Source organism: Myodes glareolus, chromosome 2 (assembly GCF_982192425.1).
Source record: "Myodes glareolus chromosome 2, mMyoGla1.1, whole genome shotgun sequence".
NCBI classification, from domain to species: Eukaryota; Metazoa; Chordata; class Mammalia; order Rodentia; family Cricetidae; genus Myodes; species Myodes glareolus.
In genome coordinates this window covers 109,241,192-109,261,987 of record NC_142027.1, presented here as the reverse complement: position 1 = coordinate 109,261,987, position 20,796 = coordinate 109,241,192, and the positions used below count along the sequence as shown (strand labels likewise).

General features: G+C 54.3%; 1 protein-coding gene across 1 annotated transcript in view; it reads right to left on the bottom strand.

The window, feature by feature from the left end:
* Positions 1-20,796, bottom strand: part of Muc12 (mucin 12, cell surface associated) — a 64,630-nt gene that overhangs the window by 4,395 nt on the left and 39,439 nt on the right. Inside the window, exons 2-8 of the mRNA XM_087903500.1 lie at positions 7,684-20,796; positions 7,055-7,153; positions 6,377-6,504; positions 6,065-6,129; positions 3,470-3,621; positions 1,255-1,329; positions 958-1,120 (exon numbers count right to left, since the gene is read on the bottom strand). The exon at positions 7,684-20,796 is cut by the window's right edge and continues 20,832 nt beyond it. Of these exons, the coding sequence (XP_087759626.1) occupies positions 958-1,120; positions 1,255-1,329; positions 3,470-3,621; positions 6,065-6,129; positions 6,377-6,504; positions 7,055-7,153; positions 7,684-20,796 (13,795 nt within the window). The remainder of the gene's footprint in view (positions 1-957; positions 1,121-1,254; positions 1,330-3,469; positions 3,622-6,064; positions 6,130-6,376; positions 6,505-7,054; positions 7,154-7,683) is intronic.

The window sequence follows — 20,796 nt, the reverse complement described above, 5'->3', positions numbered from 1 at the left end:
TCAGGCTAGGTCCCTTAAATCAGGTCTCCTGAAGGGAAATTAAATACTCAAAGCCCAGGAAACTGCCCTAGAGGAAAGTGAGGGTGGGGGAGCCAGGGTACCGACTCTAAAGTGTGGGAGGGGGAAACTCAGGATGACCTCAGAGGGACCTCAGGGTACTGAATGTCTTGTCCTAGCGAGACAGGTGCTTGCACATCTAATCTCAAAGCGTTTGGCATCTGAATGGGCTTCTTGTCGTGTTTATCACTTTGTACTTTCATTTATGATCTGGAACCTAGCATGTCAAGGTCTCAGTTAGATGTGCTTATGGCTAAAATGTCCTAAGAGAAATTAATGATGAAGCTAGGCATGACAGGTCAGGCCTGGAATCCCAGTACTCAGGGAGGTTGTGGAAGGAAGATTGGTTCAAGATGGAGGCTGGCCTGGGCTACACAGTGAATTCCAGTCCAACCTGGGCTACCGAGACCCAATCTGAAAAAAAAAATGAAGAAAAGGGGAGAGGGAAGAAAGAAGGAAGGAAATAAAGAAGGGAAGGGGAGGAAAGGGAGGAAGAAGGAAGGAGTGAGAAGATGGGAATAGAGGAAATGACTGGTGACGGGGAGGTGAGGCCAATGGCTTGAACCTTCTTAGAAAGACCCAGGCTGGACTGGAGAATGCCTGAATCTAGAACACGTGGCCACCCATCACTCTCAGGGTGACAGAGGGTGGAGGGAGAACCCCATAGAGTTAAGAGAAATGCAGAAGATGTGGGGGGGGGGAGAAGCCCTTCCAAGCATCCCCAGTTGCCTTGTTACTTGCCCATGCCAACCGCCCACCTAGCTACTCAGGCACAAGAGAAACTGGGGGTGGGTGAGACCCACAGGGCACGGTGCAGCAGGTTGGTGATTCCAACCCTCTGGGGACGCCTTCCCATCAGGAGAAGGAGTGAGTGATGAGCCGAAGGAGGTAGGCACTCACACACAGCGGGGCCCTGAGCGGAGCAGCTGGCACTGGCCCAAGTTACAGTTGAGTTGTGACTTTGTCCCCTGAGTGCACTTATTCACGCAGGTCAGTCTTCCCTCAAGAACCTCTGGGTAGAAGTACCGGCCAAAGTCTTCGGCAGCCTCCCGCATGCAATGCTCTATAGGACGAGGAATGGCAGCTCCAGTCGGCACCGGCACCGCTAGAACTCTCCCTGGACCCATTTACCATCCACATTCCATCGGCTCCTGCCCACAGCCCCAAGGGGCTCATGGTTTCGGGCTCCACACTCACCGACAGGGTTGAAGCTGAACTTTAGAGTCTCCGTGTGCACAGTGGTGAAGTTAGAATTGTAGCAGAGTTTGGATTCTGTCCGCAGTAAAGGGGAGAGAAAAAAAAAAAAGAAAGCCATAAAGGCTTCCTTCTGTCTCTTGTCAAACAATCAGGCCTCCCCTTCTCCCACCCAGGCTCCTCCCCTTTCTCCTACTCAGGCTCCTCCCCCTCCCACCAAGACCCCTCCCCTTCTGCCACTAGGCTCCTCCCCCCTTTCCCCCCACCCAGGTTCCTCCCCTTTCTCCCATTCAGGCCCCCCCCACCTGATTCTTCCCTTTCTCCCACCAGGGATCCTCCATTTTCTCCCTCCTCTTCCTTCCTTTCCTCTTCCTCTTCTCTCTTCCACCTTTTCCTTTCTTCCCTCTTCCTCCCCTCTCTCCTCCACTTGACTCTTGCTTTCCATCCCTGCTCTTTCCCCCTCTTCTCCCTCCTCCTCGTCCTTATTTTTGTCCTCTCTTCCCCAACTGCTTTCCTCCTGCTTCCTCCCCATCTTCTTTTCTGCCTCCCGCTTCCTTCATCTGCTTCCTCCTCTTCTCTCCTCCCCTCCTCCCTCCTCCCCTTCCCCTTCTGTCTTCTTCTGTATCAACCGTCCACACTGAACCAATGTTGGAGCTCCAGGTACACAGTCAAACCTGTGAGCAGGCTCCCAAGGACATGGGGGTGACAACTTCAGCCTGGGACTGAACAGAGTGACAGGGAGCAGGATGGAGTCAAGGGAGGCACTGGAGGGTAGTTTCGCTTTGTTCTGGATTTTCTAAAGATTTATTTATTTATTATTTTTGTTTGTTGTTTTCTGAGAGAGGGTTTCTCTGTGTAACAGTCTTTGCAGTCCTGGAACTCTGTTTATAGACCAGAACTCACAGAGATGCAACTGCCTTTGCCTTTTGAGTGTTGGGATTAAAGGCATGTGCCACCACTGCCTGGCAAAAGGTTGTATGTGCCAATTACCTTGTGTTTTTATTTTGTTTTGTTGGGGATTTTGTTTGTTTTGTTTCTAGAGCTAAGGAATGAACCCAGGGCCTTGAACTTTCTAGGCAAGCACTCTTAATCTCCAACCCCTTAAGATTTATTTTATTTTTATTTACCACCCCCATGTATATGTGTGTGTGTGTGTGTTCACATGTGTGTGAAGATGGCTGTGGAGTCCAGAAGAGAGTATTGGATCTTCTGGAGCTGGAATTGCAGGCAGCTGTGAGCTGTGGATGCTGGAAGCTGAACTCAGGTCCTCTGTAAGAGCAGCAAGTGCTCTCAGCTCCTAAGACATCTCTCCAGAACTCCCTGCCTTTTGTTGAAAGGGGGCTATAAGCCTGGAGTTCACTGTGGAGCCAGACTATCTCTGAACTCATGACAATCCTCCTGCCTTAGCTTCCTTAGCGCAGAGACTGTGGGTGTGAGCTACCACACACGACACATAGATCCCACCTATCCTGTGGTGGGGACTCTGCTGTTCCAAATGAGAAGAGCCAGAGAGAACGAGGAGAAGTAGAGACCAGGTGTTGTGGAATATTAGTTTAAGATGCGTTACGATCATTTATGCTCTGGAATATTTGTTTACTGATGCAAAGATGTGCTATATTCTTTTATGTTGCATTTGTTTAACTCTGTGAAGCTGTGTTACTTTGCCTGTCTAGAACACCTGATTGGTCTAATAAAGTGCTGAATGGCCAATAGCAAGGCAGGAGAAAGGATAGGCAGGGCTGGCAGGCAGAGAGAATAAATAGGAGGAGAAATCTAAGCTTGACAGAAGGGAGGAGAGAGAAAAGGAGAAGGAGAGGAGGACACCAGGGCCCAGCCACTCAGCCACCCAGCCAGCCATGGAGCAAGAAGGAAAGATATATATATATATATATATATATATATATATATATATATATATATATATATATGAAAGGTATATAGAAAGAAAGAAAGGTATATAGCAAAAGGTATATAGAAATAAAGAAATAAAGAAAGATAGACAGAATAAAGAAAGTCCAGAGGCAAAAAAAAATGTAGTTAAAGAGAAATGGGATAATTTAAGTTAGACAAGCTGGCTAGAAACAAGTCAAGACTGGGCATCCATGTATTTATTTGGGAGCTGGGTGGTGGGCCCCCAAAGAGTAAAAAAAAACAAAAACCAACCAACTGCACCCAGGCTTCCTTCCCAGCAAGGCCAAGGCATCTCAGAAGGACTTACTTTGACACAGGGACCTGTCAGTTTCATCTTCTCTAGTCGCATTTATGATCTTGGCTCTCACGATCCTGGTGAGGTTGCTGAACAGTGTCTGGTACTCTGGGGTGTAGTTTGACTCCAGAACCACCTCACCTTTCACCACGATGCTGCCGTTGCTGCGAGCAGAAGAGACACCAACATTTCCTCCACATCACCCACACCCAGAAAGGAGGACAAAAGCAGCAAGATAGGAGATGGGGAGGCAAGGTAACTGTGCGACCCAGGAGTTGGAAGGAAAAGGGTTCCTGCAGGGTGTGGTGATGCACCCCTGGCGTCCCAGCGTTTGCAAGGCTGAGGCAGGAGAATCACACGTTCAAAGCCAACCTGGGCTACATAGTGAGCGAGACTCTTGTTTCAAAAATCCAAAAGAAATAAAAGGGTGGGGGGAGGAGGGGAGGAAGAATGGAAGGAAGAAAAGAAGGGAGGAATGAAAGAGGAAAAGGAAAAGAAAACGAAGGAAAGAAAGACATGAGGGCCCCCACTCTTCGACAGTTAACAAATTCCAAGAAGCCATTGGAATAAGACAGTTCAAGATTGGTAAATCTCAGTGTTTGTTACAATAGCTAAAGGATAAAATTTATCTTTAAAAACAGAGGCTTGGGCTGGGGGGTGGTGGCGCACACCTTTAATCCCAGTACTCGGGAGGCAGAGACAGGCGTATCTCTGTGAGTTTAAGGCCAGCCTGGTTTACAAGAGCTAGTTCCAGGACAGCTAAGGCTGTTCCACAGAAAAACCCCGTCTCAAAAAGAAAAAAATTAGAGGCTTGGGTTTCCATGATGGCTCTATGGGTAAAGACACTTACAGCCGAACCTCATGGACCGAGTTCGGTAGAAGGAGAGCTACTCCTTCGGAGGTAACTCCTCCGGTTACCCTATGACCTCCATCCCTCCACGTGTATATAGTGGTACAAGCACATATTTACTGCACACACAACATACACAATAACATCATAAAACATAGAGAACCTTGGGTGAAGATGTGTCCCTGGGAGTGGAAAATGGAGGACCGCAAAATGGCAGAACTTCAAGAACGTAAAAGCAGTCGAACATGGTGGCTTGTAGAAGCAGGGGAAGGAGGAGGGGGAGGGGCAATGGCAGCGGAGAGGGAGAGAGGAGAAAGAAGGGATGAAAGGATGAGTTTCTGTTAAAAAGTGGGACCCCAGCCTTGAAGCCCCTCACTAAGTGGCCAGTGATGCTGCTGAGGGGGACAGTTTCGAGACAGAGGACATCATCTGTCACGGTCATTGCCAGGAGAAGCCAGCAGCCTTCTTACTCCTCTTCGTATCCCTCATCCAGCACAGGCACTGCAGGCCTCAGCAGCTCTGGAGTTTTGTTTCCTACACCCTGTCTCCTTTCTCTTCCCAAATCCCCACAGTCTGACGGGGTGCTCTTATCTCTTAAGACCATCCCCACAGGACCCCCTTCTCCCACCAGTTCCCTCTCTGCTCATTGACACCATGACCTCCAGTGTAGACCTCAGCCCACCTTTCTCTACCCTGCAGCTAGTCAGCTTGCAGGCCAGCTGCTGATAGGAATAGTCTCCTGGATTGGCGTGAGTCATTTCTCCAACCTCTGCTGCCGCTACTGAGTGCGCTTCCAAGTGTGTAGGATTTGCCCTCCACCCCATGCTCTCTCTGGGCTCCCCTCCAGCGCTTACCCTACCTTAACTCTTCCCCTAGCCCTTCCCTACTTTATCACGACCGCCCCCCCCCCTTAAACTTTAGCTGTCATGCTCTCTCCCGCTGGCCACACTTGCCTCTCGGCTCTTTCTCCTGACACACTACAGTTCCTGATCACACTCTCAGCAGTGTGCACACTACAGTCTTGGGACCCCCCTGTGCCCTGCTATTCTGTACTCCAGGAATAGTGAGCTAAGCATCTAACGCTGTTTGTTTTGATTTTCTTGTTTGGTTGAAGCAGGGTTTCTTTACATAGCCCAGGTTAGCCTGGAACTCCCTGTGTAGTCCAGGCTAGACTTCAACTTCTGCCCTTTCTGTCTTAAGCTCCCAAGCACAAGTGTTACAAGTGTGTGGCACTCAGCTAGGGGTTGGCTTTTTAATAGAAGTTGGTGATTATAAAATCGCAATTATAAAAATGAATGGATTAGACGAATAAACGAACTCGTGGCGAATGAATGAGCACGAATGATGGAAAATGGATCGGCACAAACAGCGAATAAACATGAAAATAAACAAAAGAACAGATCGTGGATGAGCATACGTGGAATGGGTAAGTGAGCAGCGAGGACAGAGCTCATGTGAGCAATGAGTTGAGTAGCCACGGTGAACCAACAAATGAGTGAATGAATGAGTAACCGTGAAGATAAAGAAAAGAATCAATGATGCGCTTATGAGTGCATGGCAAGTTTTTGAATGGATTAATGAACAAATGAACAAGTTATGAATGGATAACCACGACGAACAAATGACAGAGTGAGTCAGGACTCTGGGGTGTTCCTTCAGGGCTGGAATTCCCCAGTCCCAGACAGATGTCATAGCCTAACCTCAGGGTAGGAGGAAGGAGCAGGGAGAGAAAGAGGGGATACCCCTCCCCCACTCACAGCAGTTCTTTGATGATCACTTCTTTGTACTCGGGAAGGTCATGGCCCTCATAAATTTTATCCATCTGGAAAAAAATATCGGAGATCGTACAGAGTTGGAGTATGTCCTGTCCTCAGACAGCTCCAGGCTGGTGTGGGTGGAGCCCATGGGAAAGGGAAAGCGAAGGCGCAGAGGCTGCCTCGATGGGACCTGAGTGGGGTGGGGCTCAGAGAGGACCCCACCTAAGGACTCCTGGAGACAAAGGGCTTACAAGATGAGAAAATGTGATGGGTGACTGTAGCCCTCCCTTGACCGAGTGTCACTGCTCCTACCTGGCTCAGGAAGAGGTTGATGAAGTCCTTGTAGGCCTGGGAGGATGTGTTCTTCAGGTCATCTGAGAAGTTCCGGTTAGTCACCTTTACTGTCATGCTCACTGTAGCATTGACAACATTCGGGATATCTGTGGGACCAGGCAACATGGTGCATGAGAGAGCGACCCTCAGGGCCTGTGGGAATGTCTCTGAGGTAGGGTCTCACTGGATGTGGAGTTTACCAGTCTGTCTAGATTGATGGTTAGTGAGCCCCAGGGATGTGCACGTCTCCTCGGGGCTGAGACTGCAGGTGCTCAGCACTATGCTAAGTTTGACATGGGCTCTGCGAACCCAAACTCAGCTTTCCAAACTTGCACTGTGAATACCTGACTGGTGGAACTATCTCCCCAGATCCCAGACCCTGACTCTTGAAATCACAGAGAGCTGACTGCCGAAAGGAGACCCAGGGAGTTAGGTGGGAGGTTTCCCAAAGTGTCGGGGTGGAAACCTACTGATCAGAGTAGGAGGAGAGCCAGAGAGGATGACCCTCAAATTAGAGGCAGGAGGACCAGGACGAGAATTACTTTACCTCCTCTCCCTACAGTGAAGCCATGGGAATGGTTGATCATTCCAACATGGCCCCCCACTTTAAGTGTCAAGGCGTACAGGGAGGGCTGCCAGTCTCAGAGGGGTCATTACCTATTGGGAAGGAATACAGGATGCTGTCGCAGAGCTGGCCAGTATAGCCCGACTTGCATTCACATTGGCTTCCGTTCCACCTTCCGTTGTTGCAGTCCTCTGGGAAATGACAGAGTTTCAAAAGATCATGGAGTAAACTCCAGGGACAAAAACACTTGCTCCCATCCAGGTGTCCTCAAAGCCCTGACCTTGATAAGGGGGCTAAAGCTAGGCCACGGTACAACATTTAAGAACCCCCCTCATTCTCATCTTACTCCTAGAAGCTAGGGGAGAAAGGAGACAGAAATGGGTTTAAGGATACAAGAAACACAAGAGAAGGAAGGAAGGGGAAAGGAACCCATGAACAAAAAGAACCAACAGCACACTGGGCATGCATGACCCACACTTGTAATTACAGCGCTTGAGAGGAAGAGGCAGATGGATCCCAAGATTGAACCTAGCCTGAGAAGTATAGTGAGATGCCATTCCAGTACTCCCAACCCCATGCCAAAGACCACACATATCAATGTGAGAAATAATCATTGGTAGCTGTAAATGTCAGGAAACATGCAACATGGTCCCACATAGGAAAAGATGGCTAAGAGCCAAGGCCTAAGGGAGAAATGCAGAGCCAATTGCATGAAACTTACGTGATGGCAAAGAGAAGGCTTGAGTCCTCATGGAAGTAGGGTATATGCTGGGAAAAGGGGGGCGAGCAGTGGAGCTGCTGAACACAGGGATACTGCTGGAAGGGGAGTGGAGTGAGGTGGAAGATGGAGGAGAAGGGCTAGGAGGGCTTGTCTGGGTTGAAGAATCAAACACTGGCAAGAAGGAGGAGAGAGGAAATGAAGGTGTCAAAGAAGTAGCATCGTGAACCGTGGTTTCAGGGCTCTCCGGCAACATTGGGGAATGGACTGAACTTGTGCTGCTGGAGAAAATGGGTAAAGAAGATGAGACTGCGGCTGGCGAGGAGTCTGGTGATGCTGGTGGTAGTGGTGACCTTGAACTGTGTGGAGGAGATGAGAGTCCTGGTGTCAAAGCGGTTGAGGATGGATCTGATGTTGGTGTCCTGGGGGATGCTGACTCATCAGGAATGGTCCTGGGTGACGCTGACTCATCAGGAATGGTCCTGGGGGATGCTGACTCATCAGGAATGGTGGTCGATGGAGAGTTTGTAGAGGGAGGGCTCCTGTACAAAGAAACCCCACTGCTCAGGAACATGGTGGGTGCCTTAGTGAAGGCTGTTCTGGAGGCCTCGGTTGCTTGAGTTAAATGAGTGGAAAATAGACTATTTAGGGAGGTTGTAGATACATGTGTTTCGACTGTGGAGTGGGAGGTTTCAGAAGGTACAGTTGGTTCTGTTGAAATGGAACTGCTTGGCAAGGTTGTAGACTTCTGAGTTAAGACCGTTGTTTGGGAGATCTCAGTGGTCTGAGTTCCTTCTGTTGAAATAGGGAGGCTCAAAGAGGCTGTAGATGCTTCAGTCAGGGATGAAGTGAAAGGTGTATCAGGAGAGATGGCAGCTTCTGAGAAAATTGAACTGCTTGGAAAGGTTGTGGATTCCTGAGTGAAGACTGTTGTTTGTAAGGTACCAGGTGGTAGAGATGAATCTGTGGAAAAGGGGCTTCTGGTGGAGATTGTAGAAGGCTCAGTCACGTCTGAGAAGTGGGTAATCGCAGGAGGTACAGTTGTTTCTGTGGAAATTGAGCTGCTCAAGACCGTATATTCCTCAGTGAAGAATGATGTTAGGGCGGTCGCAGTTGCTGGAGTTCCAGGTTTCACACTTGGGTTCCTTGGGGAGGCTGTAGATGCCTCAGTCAGAGCTGTAAGGGGTGAGGTGTCAGGAGGGACAACTTTTTCGGAGGAAACTGGGGTAGATGCAGAGGACAAAGATTCCTGAGTGAAGTCTATAGAGGATGTCTCAGGACCTTGAATATCTTGTGTGGAAATTAGACTGCCTGGTGAAATGGTAGATGTTTCAGAATGAGATGTGGTATGGGAGACCCCAGGAGGGGAAGAAGATTGTGAAGAAATCGAGGTGATTGGGAAAAATGTAGATTGTCGAGTGAAGACGGTTTGGGAAGTAGGATTAATTTGAGTGGTCAGGGTAGAAAATGAGCTTTTTGTAGATGAGCTAGAAGACAAAGTCAAGACAGGAGAAAATGAAGTGTTAAGAGGTAAAATGGTTTCTGTTAACAATGGGTTACTTAGGAAAGTTGTTGGTTCCCGGGTGGACCCTGTTTTCCACGTTTGAGCTGAGTGGGTGGCACGGGCTGATATTGGGGTCCGTGGGTGTGTGGTAGATGCCTCGCTTAATCTTGAAGTGTACGGGGTCTGAGGAGGGACCACCGTTCCTGTGGCAATGGAGCTGGCTGGGGAGGTGGTTGATTCCTGGGTGAACACCGTTTCCCGTGACTCAGCTGGTGGAGTTGCATGTGTTGAAACCGGGGTCCTGGTGTATGCCGTAGATGGCTCCTTCACAGCTGCGGTGGGGGAGGTCTCGGGAGGCCCAGCTGTTCCCGTGGACACTGGGCTGCTTAGGGACGTGGTGGGTTCCTGAGTGCGAAGTGTCGTTCCAGAGTTCTCTGGAGCTGGAGCTGTTGGTGTCGGCAGGGCGCTGCTCAGGGATGTGGTAGAGGCCCCAGTCAGCGCTGCTGTGTGGGTGACATCAGGAGGAACAGCAGTGTCTGTGGACGCCGAGCTGCCCGACAAGGTTGTAGGCTTCTGAGTGAACCCTGTTTCGGAGGTTTCGCTTGGTTGGGTGGCACGTGTTGTCACCGGGGTCCTGGGGGATACTGTAGACGCCTCACTCACAGCTGAGGTGGAGGCGATCTCAGAAGCTACAGCGGTTTCTGGTGAACTTGAGGGGGCTGTGAAGACTGTAGATGCCTGAGTGGAAACCCTGGGTGACGTCCCGCTTGCCCGAGTTGTCTGTGTCGACACTGGGCCACGTGGGGAGGCCGTGGACTCCTCAGTGACAGCTGAGGTGTAGGAGGCCTCAGGAGTTCCGGCTGTTTCTGCGGACCCTGTGCTGGCTGGGAAGGTTGTAGATCGCTGAGTGAAGACCGCCGTCTGAGAGGCTGGAGTCGGGTGAGTTGCTTCTGACAAAATGGGGCTGCCTTGGGAGGCTGTAGATGCTTCAGATTGGACTGTGGTGCGAGCAGTTTCAGCTGGCACCGAGGTTTGTGTCGACATCGGGCTGCCAGGGACGGTTGTAGGTTCCAGCGTGAAGACAGTTCCTGGGAATGACCCTGTGGCCTGAGAGCCGTGTGTTGAAATCGAGCTGCTTGTGGAGGCTGTACGTGCCTCAGGTTGGACGGTGGTGAGGAAGCTCTCAGGAGGGACAGAAGCGGTTTGCGTTGACATTGAGTTGCTCTGGGAAGCTGTGGATCCGTGGCTGAAGACTGTTGTTCGGGCTGCCTCGGTTGCTTGAGTTGCTTGAGTTGCTTGAGTAGAAATCGGGCCACGTGGGAACGTGGTAGATTCTCCTGCCACGGGTGTGGTGTAGGAGGTCTCCGGGCTGCGGCCTGGTCCCGTGGAAATTGAGTTTGTTGGGAAGGTCGTAGATTCCTGATGGAAGAGTGTTGTTTTGGATGGCTCGGTGGTCTGAGTTCCACCTGTTGAAGTGTGCTGGCTTCGGGAGGTGGTTGAGGCTTCACTCAGGACTGACGTGAAGGGTGTCTCAGGAGGCAGGGCAGTTGCTGGGGACATGGAGCTGCTTGGAGAGATCGGAGATTCCTGAGTGGAGCCGGTTGTTGGCAAGGTACCAGAGGTTTGAGGTGAATCTGTGGAGACTGTGCGTCTTGGGGAGGTTGTAGACACCTCAGGCAGAGCTGTGGAGGGCGAGGTGTCGGGAGGGACGCCTGTGTCCGGGGAGACTGAGCTGTCCGTGGAGGTCTTAGACTCCTGTGTGAACTCTGTTTGGGAGGTTTCCGCTGGCTGGGTCGCATGTGTTGAGCCTGGGATGCTGGGGGAGGTTGTAGGTACCCCAGTTTGCACTGTTGCGTGGGAGCTCTCAGGAGGTAGCGAAGTTTCTGTGGAAGCTGCGCTTCCTGGGAAAGTTGTTGGTTCCCGGGTGGACCCTGTTTTCCACGTTTGAGCTGAGTGGGTGGCACGGGCTGATATTGGGGTCCGTGGGTGTGTGGTAGATGCCTCGCTTAATCTTGAAGTGTACGGGGTCTGAGGAGGGACCACCGTTCCTGTGGCAATGGAGCTGGCTGGGGAGGTGGTTGATTCCTGGGTGAACACCGTTTCCCGTGACTCAGCTGGTGGAGTTGCATGTGTTGAAACCGGGGTCCTGGTGTATGCCGTAGATGGCTCCTTCACAGCTGCGGTGGGGGAGGTCTCGGGAGGCCCAGCTGTTCCCGTGGACACTGGGCTGCTTAGGGACGTGGTGGGTTCCTGAGTGCGAAGTGTCGTTCCAGAGTTCTCTGGAGCTGGAGCTGTTGGTGTCGGCAGGGCGCTGCTCAGGGATGTGGTAGAGGCCCCAGTCAGCGCTGCTGTGTGGGTGACATCAGGAGGAACAGCAGTGTCTGTGGACGCCGAGCTGCCCGACAAGGTTGTAGGCTTCTGAGTGAACCCTGTTTCGGAGGTTTCGCTTGGTTGGGTGGCACGTGTTGTCACCGGGGTCCTGGGGGATACTGTAGACGCCTCACTCACAGCTGAGGTGGAGGCGATCTCAGAAGCTACAGCGGTTTCTGGTGAACTTGAGGGGGCTGTGAAGACTGTAGATGCCTGAGTGGAAACCCTGGGTGACGTCCCGCTTGCCCGAGTTGTCTGTGTCGACACTGGGCCACGTGGGGAGGCCGTGGACTCCTCAGTGACAGCTGAGGTGTAGGAGGCCTCAGGAGTTCCGGCTGTTTCTGCGGACCCTGTGCTGGCTGGGAAGGTTGTAGATCGCTGAGTGAAGACCGCCGTCTGAGAGGCTGGAGTCGGGTGAGTTGCTTCTGACAAAATGGGGCTGCCTTGGGAGGCTGTAGATGCTTCAGATTGGACTGTGGTGCGAGCAGTTTCAGCTGGCACCGAGGTTTGTGTCGACATCGGGCTGCCAGGGACGGTTGTAGGTTCCAGCGTGAAGACAGTTCCTGGGAATGACCCTGTGGCCTGAGAGCCGTGTGTTGAAATCGAGCTGCTTGTGGAGGCTGTACGTGCCTCAGGTTGGACGGTGGTGAGGAAGCTCTCAGGAGGGACAGAAGCGGTTTGCGTTGACATTGAGTTGCTCTGGGAAGCTGTGGATCCGTGGCTGAAGACTGTTGTTCGGGCTGCCTCGGTTGCTTGAGTTGCTTGAGTTGCTTGAGTAGAAATCGGGCCACGTGGGAACGTGGTAGATTCTCCTGCCACGGGTGTGGTGTAGGAGGTCTCCGGGCTGCGGCCTGGTCCCGTGGAAATTGAGTTTGTTGGGAAGGTCGTAGATTCCTGATGGAAGAGTGTTGTTTTGGATGGCTCGGTGGTCTGAGTTCCACCTGTTGAAGTGTGCTGGCTTCGGGAGGTGGTTGAGGCTTCACTCAGGACTGACGTGAAGGGTGTCTCAGGAGGCAGGGCAGTTGCTGGGGACATGGAGCTGCTTGGAGAGATCGGAGATTCCTGAGTGGAGCCGGTTGTTGGCAAGGTACCAGAGGTTTGAGGTGAATCTGTGGAGACTGTGCGTCTTGGGGAGGTTGTAGACACCTCAGGCAGAGCTGTGGAGGGCGAGGTGTCGGGAGGGACGCCTGTGTCCGGGGAGACTGAGCTGTCCGTGGAGGTCTTAGACTCCTGTGTGAACTCTGTTTGGGAGGTTTCCGCTGGCTGGGTCGCATGTGTTGAGCCTGGGATGCTGGGGGAGGTTGTAGGTACCCCAGTTTGCACTGTTGCGTGGGAGCTCTCAGGAGGTAGCGAAGTTTCTGTGGAAGCTGCGCTTCCTGGGAAAGTTGTTGGTTCCCGGGTGGACCCTGTTTTCCACGTTTGAGCTGAGTGGGTGGCACGGGCTGATATTGGGGTCCGTGGGTGTGTGGTAGATGCCTCGCTTAATCTTGAAGTGTACGGGGTCTGAGGAGGGACCACCGTTCCTGTGGCAATGGAGCTGGCTGGGGAGGTGGTTGATTCCTGGGTGAACACCGTTTCCCGTGACTCAGCTGGTGGAGTTGCATGTGTTGAAACCGGGGTCCTGGTGTATGCCGTAGATGGCTCCTTCACAGCTGCGGTGGGGGAGGTCTCGGGAGGCCCAGCTGTTCCCGTGGACACTGGGCTGCTTAGGGACGTGGTGGGTTCCTGAGTGCGAAGTGTCGTTCCAGAGTTCTCTGGAGCTGGAGCTGTTGGTGTCGGCAGGGCGCTGCTCAGGGATGTGGTAGAGGCCCCAGTCAGCGCTGCTGTGTGGGTGACATCAGGAGGAACAGCAGTGTCTGTGGACGCCGAGCTGCCCGACAAGGTTGTAGGCTTCTGAGTGAACCCTGTTTCGGAGGTTTCGCTTGGTTGGGTGGCACGTGTTGTCACCGGGGTCCTGGGGGATACTGTAGACGCCTCACTCACAGCTGAGGTGGAGGCGATCTCAGAAGCTACAGCGGTTTCTGGTGAACTTGAGGGGGCTGTGAAGACTGTAGATGCCTGAGTGGAAACCCTGGGTGACGTCCCGCTTGCCCGAGTTGTCTGTGTCGACACTGGGCCACGTGGGGAGGCCGTGGACTCCTCAGTGACAGCTGAGGTGTAGGAGGCCTCAGGAGTTCCGGCTGTTTCTGCGGACCCTGTGCTGGCTGGGAAGGTTGTAGATCGCTGAGTGAAGACCGCCGTCTGAGAGGCTGGAGTCGGGTGAGTTGCTTCTGACAAAATGGGGCTGCCTTGGGAGGCTGTAGATGCTTCAGATTGGACTGTGGTGCGAGCAGTTTCAGCTGGCACCGAGGTTTGTGTCGACATCGGGCTGCCAGGGACGGTTGTAGGTTCCAGCGTGAAGACAGTTCCTGGGAATGACCCTGTGGCCTGAGAGCCGTGTGTTGAAATCGAGCTGCTTGTGGAGGCTGTACGTGCCTCAGGTTGGACGGTGGTGAGGAAGCTCTCAGGAGGGACAGAAGCGGTTTGCGTTGACATTGAGTTGCTCTGGGAAGCTGTGGATCCGTGGCTGAAGACTGTTGTTCGGGCTGCCTCGGTTGCTTGAGTTGCTTGAGTTGCTTGAGTAGAAATCGGGCCACGTGGGAACGTGGTAGATTCTCCTGCCACGGGTGTGGTGTAGGAGGTCTCCGGGCTGCGGCCTGGTCCCGTGGAAATTGAGTTTGTTGGGAAGGTCGTAGATTCCTGATGGAAGAGTGTTGTTTTGGATGGCTCGGTGGTCTGAGTTCCACCTGTTGAAGTGTGCTGGCTTCGGGAGGTGGTTGAGGCTTCACTCAGGACTGACGTGAAGGGTGTCTCAGGAGGCAGGGCAGTTGCTGGGGACATGGAGCTGCTTGGAGAGATCGGAGATTCCTGAGTGGAGCCGGTTGTTGGCAAGGTACCAGAGGTTTGAGGTGAATCTGTGGAGACTGTGCGTCTTGGGGAGGTTGTAGACACCTCAGGCAGAGCTGTGGAGGGCGAGGTGTCGGGAGGGACGCCTGTGTCCGGGGAGACTGAGCTGTCCGTGGAGGTCTTAGACTCCTGTGTGAACTCTGTTTGGGAGGTTTCCGCTGGCTGGGTCGCATGTGTTGAGCCTGGGATCCTGGGGGAGGTTGTAGGTACCCCAGTTTGCACTGTTGCGTGGGAGCTCTCAGGAGGTAGCGAAGTTTCTGTGGAAGCTGCGCTTCCTGGGAAAGTTGTTGGTTCCCGGGTGGACCCTGTTTTCCACGTTTGAGCTGAGTGGGTGGCACGGGCTGATATTGGGGTCCGTGGGTGTGTGGTAGATGCCTCGCTTAATCTTGAAGTGTACGGGGTCTGAGGAGGGACCACCGTTCCTGTGGCAATGGAGCTGGCTGGGGAGGTGGTTGATTCCTGGGTGAACACCGTTTCCCGTGACTCAGCTGGTGGAGTTGCATGTGTTGAAACCGGGGTCCTGGTGTATGCCGTAGATGGCTCCTTCACAGCTGCGGTGGGGGAGGTCTCGGGAGGCCCAGCTGTTCCCGTGGACACTGGGCTGCTTAGGGACGTGGTGGGTTCCTGAGTGCGAAGTGTCGTTCCAGAGTTCTCTGGAGCTGGAGCTGTTGGTGTCGGCAGGGCGCTGCTCAGGGATGTGGTAGAGGCCCCAGTCAGCGCTGCTGTGTGGGTGACATCAGGAGGAACAGCAGTGTCTGTGGACGCCGAGCTGCCCGACAAGGTTGTAGGCTTCTGAGTGAACCCTGTTTCGGAGGTTTCGCTTGGTTGGGTGGCACGTGTTGTCACCGGGGTCCTGGGGGATACTGTAGACGCCTCACTCACAGCTGAGGTGGAGGCGATCTCAGAAGCTACAGCGGTTTCTGGTGAACTTGAGGGGGCTGTGAAGACTGTAGATGCCTGAGTGGAAACCCTGGGTGACGTCCCGCTTGCCCGAGTTGTCTGTGTCGACACTGGGCCACGTGGGGAGGCCGTGGACTCCTCAGTGACAGCTGAGGTGTAGGAGGCCTCAGGAGTTCCGGCTGTTTCTGCGGACCCTGTGCTGGCTGGGAAGGTTGTAGATCGCTGAGTGAAGACCGCCGTCTGAGAGGCTGGAGTCGGGTGAGTTGCTTCTGACAAAATGGGGCTGCCTTGGGAGGCTGTAGATGCTTCAGATTGGACTGTGGTGCGAGCAGTTTCAGCTGGCACCGAGGTTTGTGTCGACATCGGGCTGCCAGGGACGGTTGTAGGTTCCAGCGTGAAGACAGTTCCTGGGAATGACCCTGTGGCCTGAGAGCCGTGTGTTGAAATCGAGCTGCTTGTGGAGGCTGTACGTGCCTCAGGTTGGACGGTGGTGAGGAAGCTCTCAGGAGGGACAGAAGCGGTTTGCGTTGACATTGAGTTGCTCTGGGAAGCTGTGGATCCGTGGCTGAAGACTGTTGTTCGGGCTGCCTCGGTTGCTTGAGTTGCTTGAGTTGCTTGAGTAGAAATCGGGCCACGTGGGAACGTGGTAGATTCTCCTGCCACGGGTGTGGTGTAGGAGGTCTCCGGGCTGCGGCCTGGTCCCGTGGAAATTGAGTTTGTTGGGAAGGTCGTAGATTCCTGATGGAAGAGTGTTGTTTTGGATGGCTCGGTGGTCTGAGTTCCACCTGTTGAAGTGTGCTGGCTTCGGGAGGTGGTTGAGGCTTCACTCAGGACTGACGTGAAGGGTGTCTCAGGAGGCAGGGCAGTTGCTGGGGACATGGAGCTGCTTGGAGAGATCGGAGATTCCTGAGTGGAGCCGGTTGTTGGCAAGGTACCAGAGGTTTGAGGTGAATCTGTGGAGACTGTGCGTCTTGGGGAGGTTGTAGACACCTCAGGCAGAGCTGTGGAGGGCGAGGTGTCGGGAGGGACGCCTGTGTCCGGGGAGACTGAGCTGTCCGTGGAGGTCTTAGACTCCTGTGTGAACTCTGTTTGGGAGGTTTCCGCTGGCTGGGTCGCATGTGTTGAGCCTGGGATGCTGGGGGAGGTTGTAGGTACCCCAGTTTGCACTGTTGCGTGGGAGCTCTCAGGAGGTAGCGAAGTTTCTGTGGAAGCTGCGCTTCCTGGGAAAGTTGTTGGTTCCCGGGTGGACCCTGTTTTCCACGTTTGAGCTGAGTGGGTGGCACGGGCTGATATTGGGGTCCGTGGGTGTGTGGTAGATGCCTCGCTTAATCTTGAAGTGTACGGGGTCTGAGGAGGGACCACCGTTCCTGTGGCAATGGAGCTGGCTGGGGAGGTGGTTGATTCCTGGGTGAACACCGTTTCCCGTGACTCAGCTGGTGGAGTTGCATGTGTTGAAACCGGGGTCCTGGTGTATGCCGTAGATGGCTCCTTCACAGCTGCGGTGGGGGAGGTCTCGGGAGGCCCAGCTGTTCCCGTGGACACTGGGCTGCTTAGGGACGTGGTGGGTTCCTGAGTGCGAAGTGTCGTTCCAGAGTTCTCTGGAGCTGGAGCTGTTGGTGTCGGCAGGGCGCTGCTCAGGGATGTGGTAGAGGCCCCAGTCAGCGCTGCTGTGTGGGTGACATCAGGAGGAACAGCAGTGTCTGTGGACGCCGAGCTGCCCGACAAGGTTGTAGGCTTCTGAGTGAACCCTGTTTCGGAGGTTTCGCTTGGTTGGGTGGCACGTGTTGTCACCGGGGTCCTGGGGGATACTGTAGACGCCTCACTCACAGCTGAGGTGGAGGCGATCTCAGAAGCTACAGCGGTTTCTGGTGAACTTGAGGGGGCTGTGAAGACTGTAGATGCCTGAGTGGAAACCCTGGGTGACGTCCCGCTTGCCCGAGTTGTCTGTGTCGACACTGGGCCACGTGGGGAGGCCGTGGACTCCTCAGTGACAGCTGAGGTGTAGGAGGCCTCAGGAGTTCCGGCTGTTTCTGCGGACCCTGTGCTGGCTGGGAAGGTTGTAGATCGCTGAGTGAAGACCGCCGTCTGAGAGGCTGGAGTCGGGTGAGTTGCTTCTGACAAAATGGGGCTGCCTTGGGAGGCTGTAGATGCTTCAGATTGGACTGTGGTGCGAGCAGTTTCAGCTGGCACCGAGGTTTGTGTCGACATCGGGCTGCCAGGGACGGTTGTAGGTTCCAGCGTGAAGACAGTTCCTGGGAATGACCCTGTGGCCTGAGAGCCGTGTGTTGAAATCGAGCTGCTTGTGGAGGCTGTACGTGCCTCAGGTTGGACGGTGGTGAGGAAGCTCTCAGGAGGGACAGAAGCGGTTTGCGTTGACATTGAGTTGCTCTGGGAAGCTGTGGATCCGTGGCTGAAGACTGTTGTTCGGGCTGCCTCGGTTGCTTGAGTTGCTTGAGTTGCTTGAGTAGAAATCGGGCCACGTGGGAACGTGGTAGATTCTCCTGCCACGGGTGTGGTGTAGGAGGTCTCCGGGCTGCGGCCTGGTCCCGTGGAAATTGAGTTTGTTGGGAAGGTCGTAGATTCCTGATGGAAGAGTGTTGTTTTGGATGGCTCGGTGGTCTGAGTTCCGCCTGTTGAAGTGTGCTGGCTTCGGGAGGTGGTTGAGGCTTCACTCAGGACTGACGTGAAGGGTGTCTCAGGAGGCAGGGCAGTTGCTGGGGACATGGAGCTGCTTGGAGAGATCGGAGATTCCTGAGTGGAGCCGGTTGTTGGCAAGGTACCAGAGGTTTGAGGTGAATCTGTGGAGACTGTGTGTCTTGGGGAGGTTGTAGACACCTCAGGCAGAGCTGTGGAGGGCGAGGTGTCGGGAGGGACGCCTGTGTCCGGGGAGACTGAGCTGTCCGTGGAGGTCTTAGACTCCTGTGTGAACTCTGTTTGGGAGGTTTCCGCTGGCTGGGTCGCATGTGTTGAGCCTGGGATGCTGGGGGAGGTTGTAGGTACCCCAGTTTGCACTGTTGCGTGGGAGCTCTCAGGAGGTAGCGAAGTTTCTGTGGAAGCTGCGCTTCCTGGGAAAGTTGTTGGTTCCCGGGTGGACCCTGTTTTCCACGTTTGAGCTGAGTGGGTGGCACGGGCTGATATTGGGGTCCGTGGGTGTGTGGTAGATGCCTCGCTTAATCTTGAAGTGTACGGGGTCTGAGGAGGGACCACCGTTCCTGTGGCAATGGAGCTGGCTGGGGAGGTGGTTGATTCCTGGGTGAACACCGTTTCCCGTGACTCAGCTGGTGGAGTTGCATGTGTTGAAACCGGGGTCCTGGTGTATGCCGTAGATGGCTCCTTCACAGCTGCGGTGGGGGAGGTCTCGGGAGGCCCAGCTGTTCCCGTGGACACTGGGCTGCTTAGGGACGTGGTGGGTTCCTGAGTGCGAAGTGTCGTTCCAGAGTTCTCTGGAGCTGGAGCTGTTGGTGTCGGCAGGGCGCTGCTCAGGGATGTGGTAGAGGCCCCAGTCAGCGCTGCTGTGTGGGTGACATCAGGAGGAACAGCAGTGTCTGTGGACGCCGAGCTGCCCGACAAGGTTGTAGGCTTCTGAGTGAACCCTGTTTCGGAGGTTTCGCTTGGTTGGGTGGCACGTGTTGTCACCGGGGTCCTGGGGGATACTGTAGACGCCTCACTCACAGCTGAGGTGGAGGCGATCTCAGAAGCTACAGCGGTTTCTGGTGAACTTGAGGGGGCTGTGAAGACTGTAGATGCCTGAGTGGAAACCCTGGGTGACGTCCCGCTTGCCCGAGTTGTCTGTGTCGACACTGGGCCACGTGGGGAGGCCGTGGACTCCTCAGTGACAGCTGAGGTGTAGGAGGCCTCAGGAGTTCCGGCTGTTTCTGCGGACCCTGTGCTGGCTGGGAAGGTTGTAGATCGCTGAGTGAAGACCGCCGTCTGAGAGGCTGGAGTCGGGTGAGTTGCTTCTGACAAAATGGGGCTGCCTTGGGAGGCTGTAGATGCTTCAGATTGGACTGTGGTGCGAGCAGTTTCAGCTGGCACCGAGGTTTGTGTCGACATCGGGCTGCCAGGGACGGTTGTAGGTTCCAGCGTGAAGACAGTTCCTGGGAATGACCCTGTGGCCTGAGAGCCGTGTGTTGAAATCGAGCTGCTTGTGGAGGCTGTACGTGCCTCAGGTTGGACGGTGGTGAGGAAGCTCTCAGGAGGGACAGAAGCGGTTTGCGTTGACATTGAGTTGCTCTGGGAAGCTGTGGATCCGTGGCTGAAGACTGTTGTTCGGGCTGCCTCGGTTGCTTGAGTTGCTTGAGTTGCTTGAGTAGAAATCGGGCCACGTGGGAACGTGGTAGATTCTCCTGCCACGGGTGTGGTGTAGGAGGTCTCCGGGCTGCGGCCTGGTCCCGTGGAAATTGAGTTTGTTGGGAAGGTCGTAGATTCCTGATGGAAGAGTGTTGTTTTGGATGGCTCGGTGGTCTGAGTTCCACCTGTTGAAGTGTGCTGGCTTCGGGAGGTGGTTGAGGCTTCACTCAGGACTGACGTGAAGGGTGTCTCAGGAGGCAGGGCAGTTGCTGGGGACATGGAGCTGCTTGGAGAGATCGGAGATTCCTGAGTGGAGCCGGTTGTTGGCAAGGTACCAGAGGTTTGAGGTGAATCTGTGGAGACTGTGCGTCTTGGGGAGGTTGTAGACACCTCAGGCAGAGCTGTGGAGGGCGAGGTGTCGGGAGGGACGCCTGTGTCCGGGGAGACTGAGCTGTCCGTGGAGGTCTTAGACTCCTGTGTGAACTCTGTTTGGGAGGTTTCCGCTGGCTGGGTCGCATGTGTTGAGCCTGGGATCCTGGGGGAGGTTGTAGGTACCCCAGTTTGCACTGTTGCGTGGGAGCTCTCAGGAGGTAGCGAAGTTTCTGTGGAAGCTGCGCTTCCTGGGAAAGTTGTTGGTTCCCGGGTGGACCCTGTTTTCCACGTTTGAGCTGAGTGGGTGGCACGGGCTGATATTGGGGTCCGTGGGTGTGTGGTAGATGCCTCGCTTAATCTTGAAGTGTACGGGGTCTGAGGAGGGACCACCGTTCCTGTGGCAATGGAGCTGGCTGGGGAGGTGGTTGATTCCTGGGTGAACACCGTTTCCCGTGACTCAGCTGGTGGAGTTGCATGTGTTGAAACCGGGGTCCTGGTGTATGCCGTAGATGGCTCCTTCACAGCTGCGGTGGGGGAGGTCTCGGGAGGCCCAGCTGTTCCCGTGGACACTGGGCTGCTTAGGGACGTGGTGGGTTCCTGAGTGCGAAGTGTCGTTCCAGAGTTCTCTGGAGCTGGAGCTGTTGGTGTCGGCAGGGCGCTGCTCAGGGATGTGGTAGAGGCCCCAGTCAGCGCTGCTGTGTGGGTGACATCAGGAGGAACAGCAGTGTCTGTGG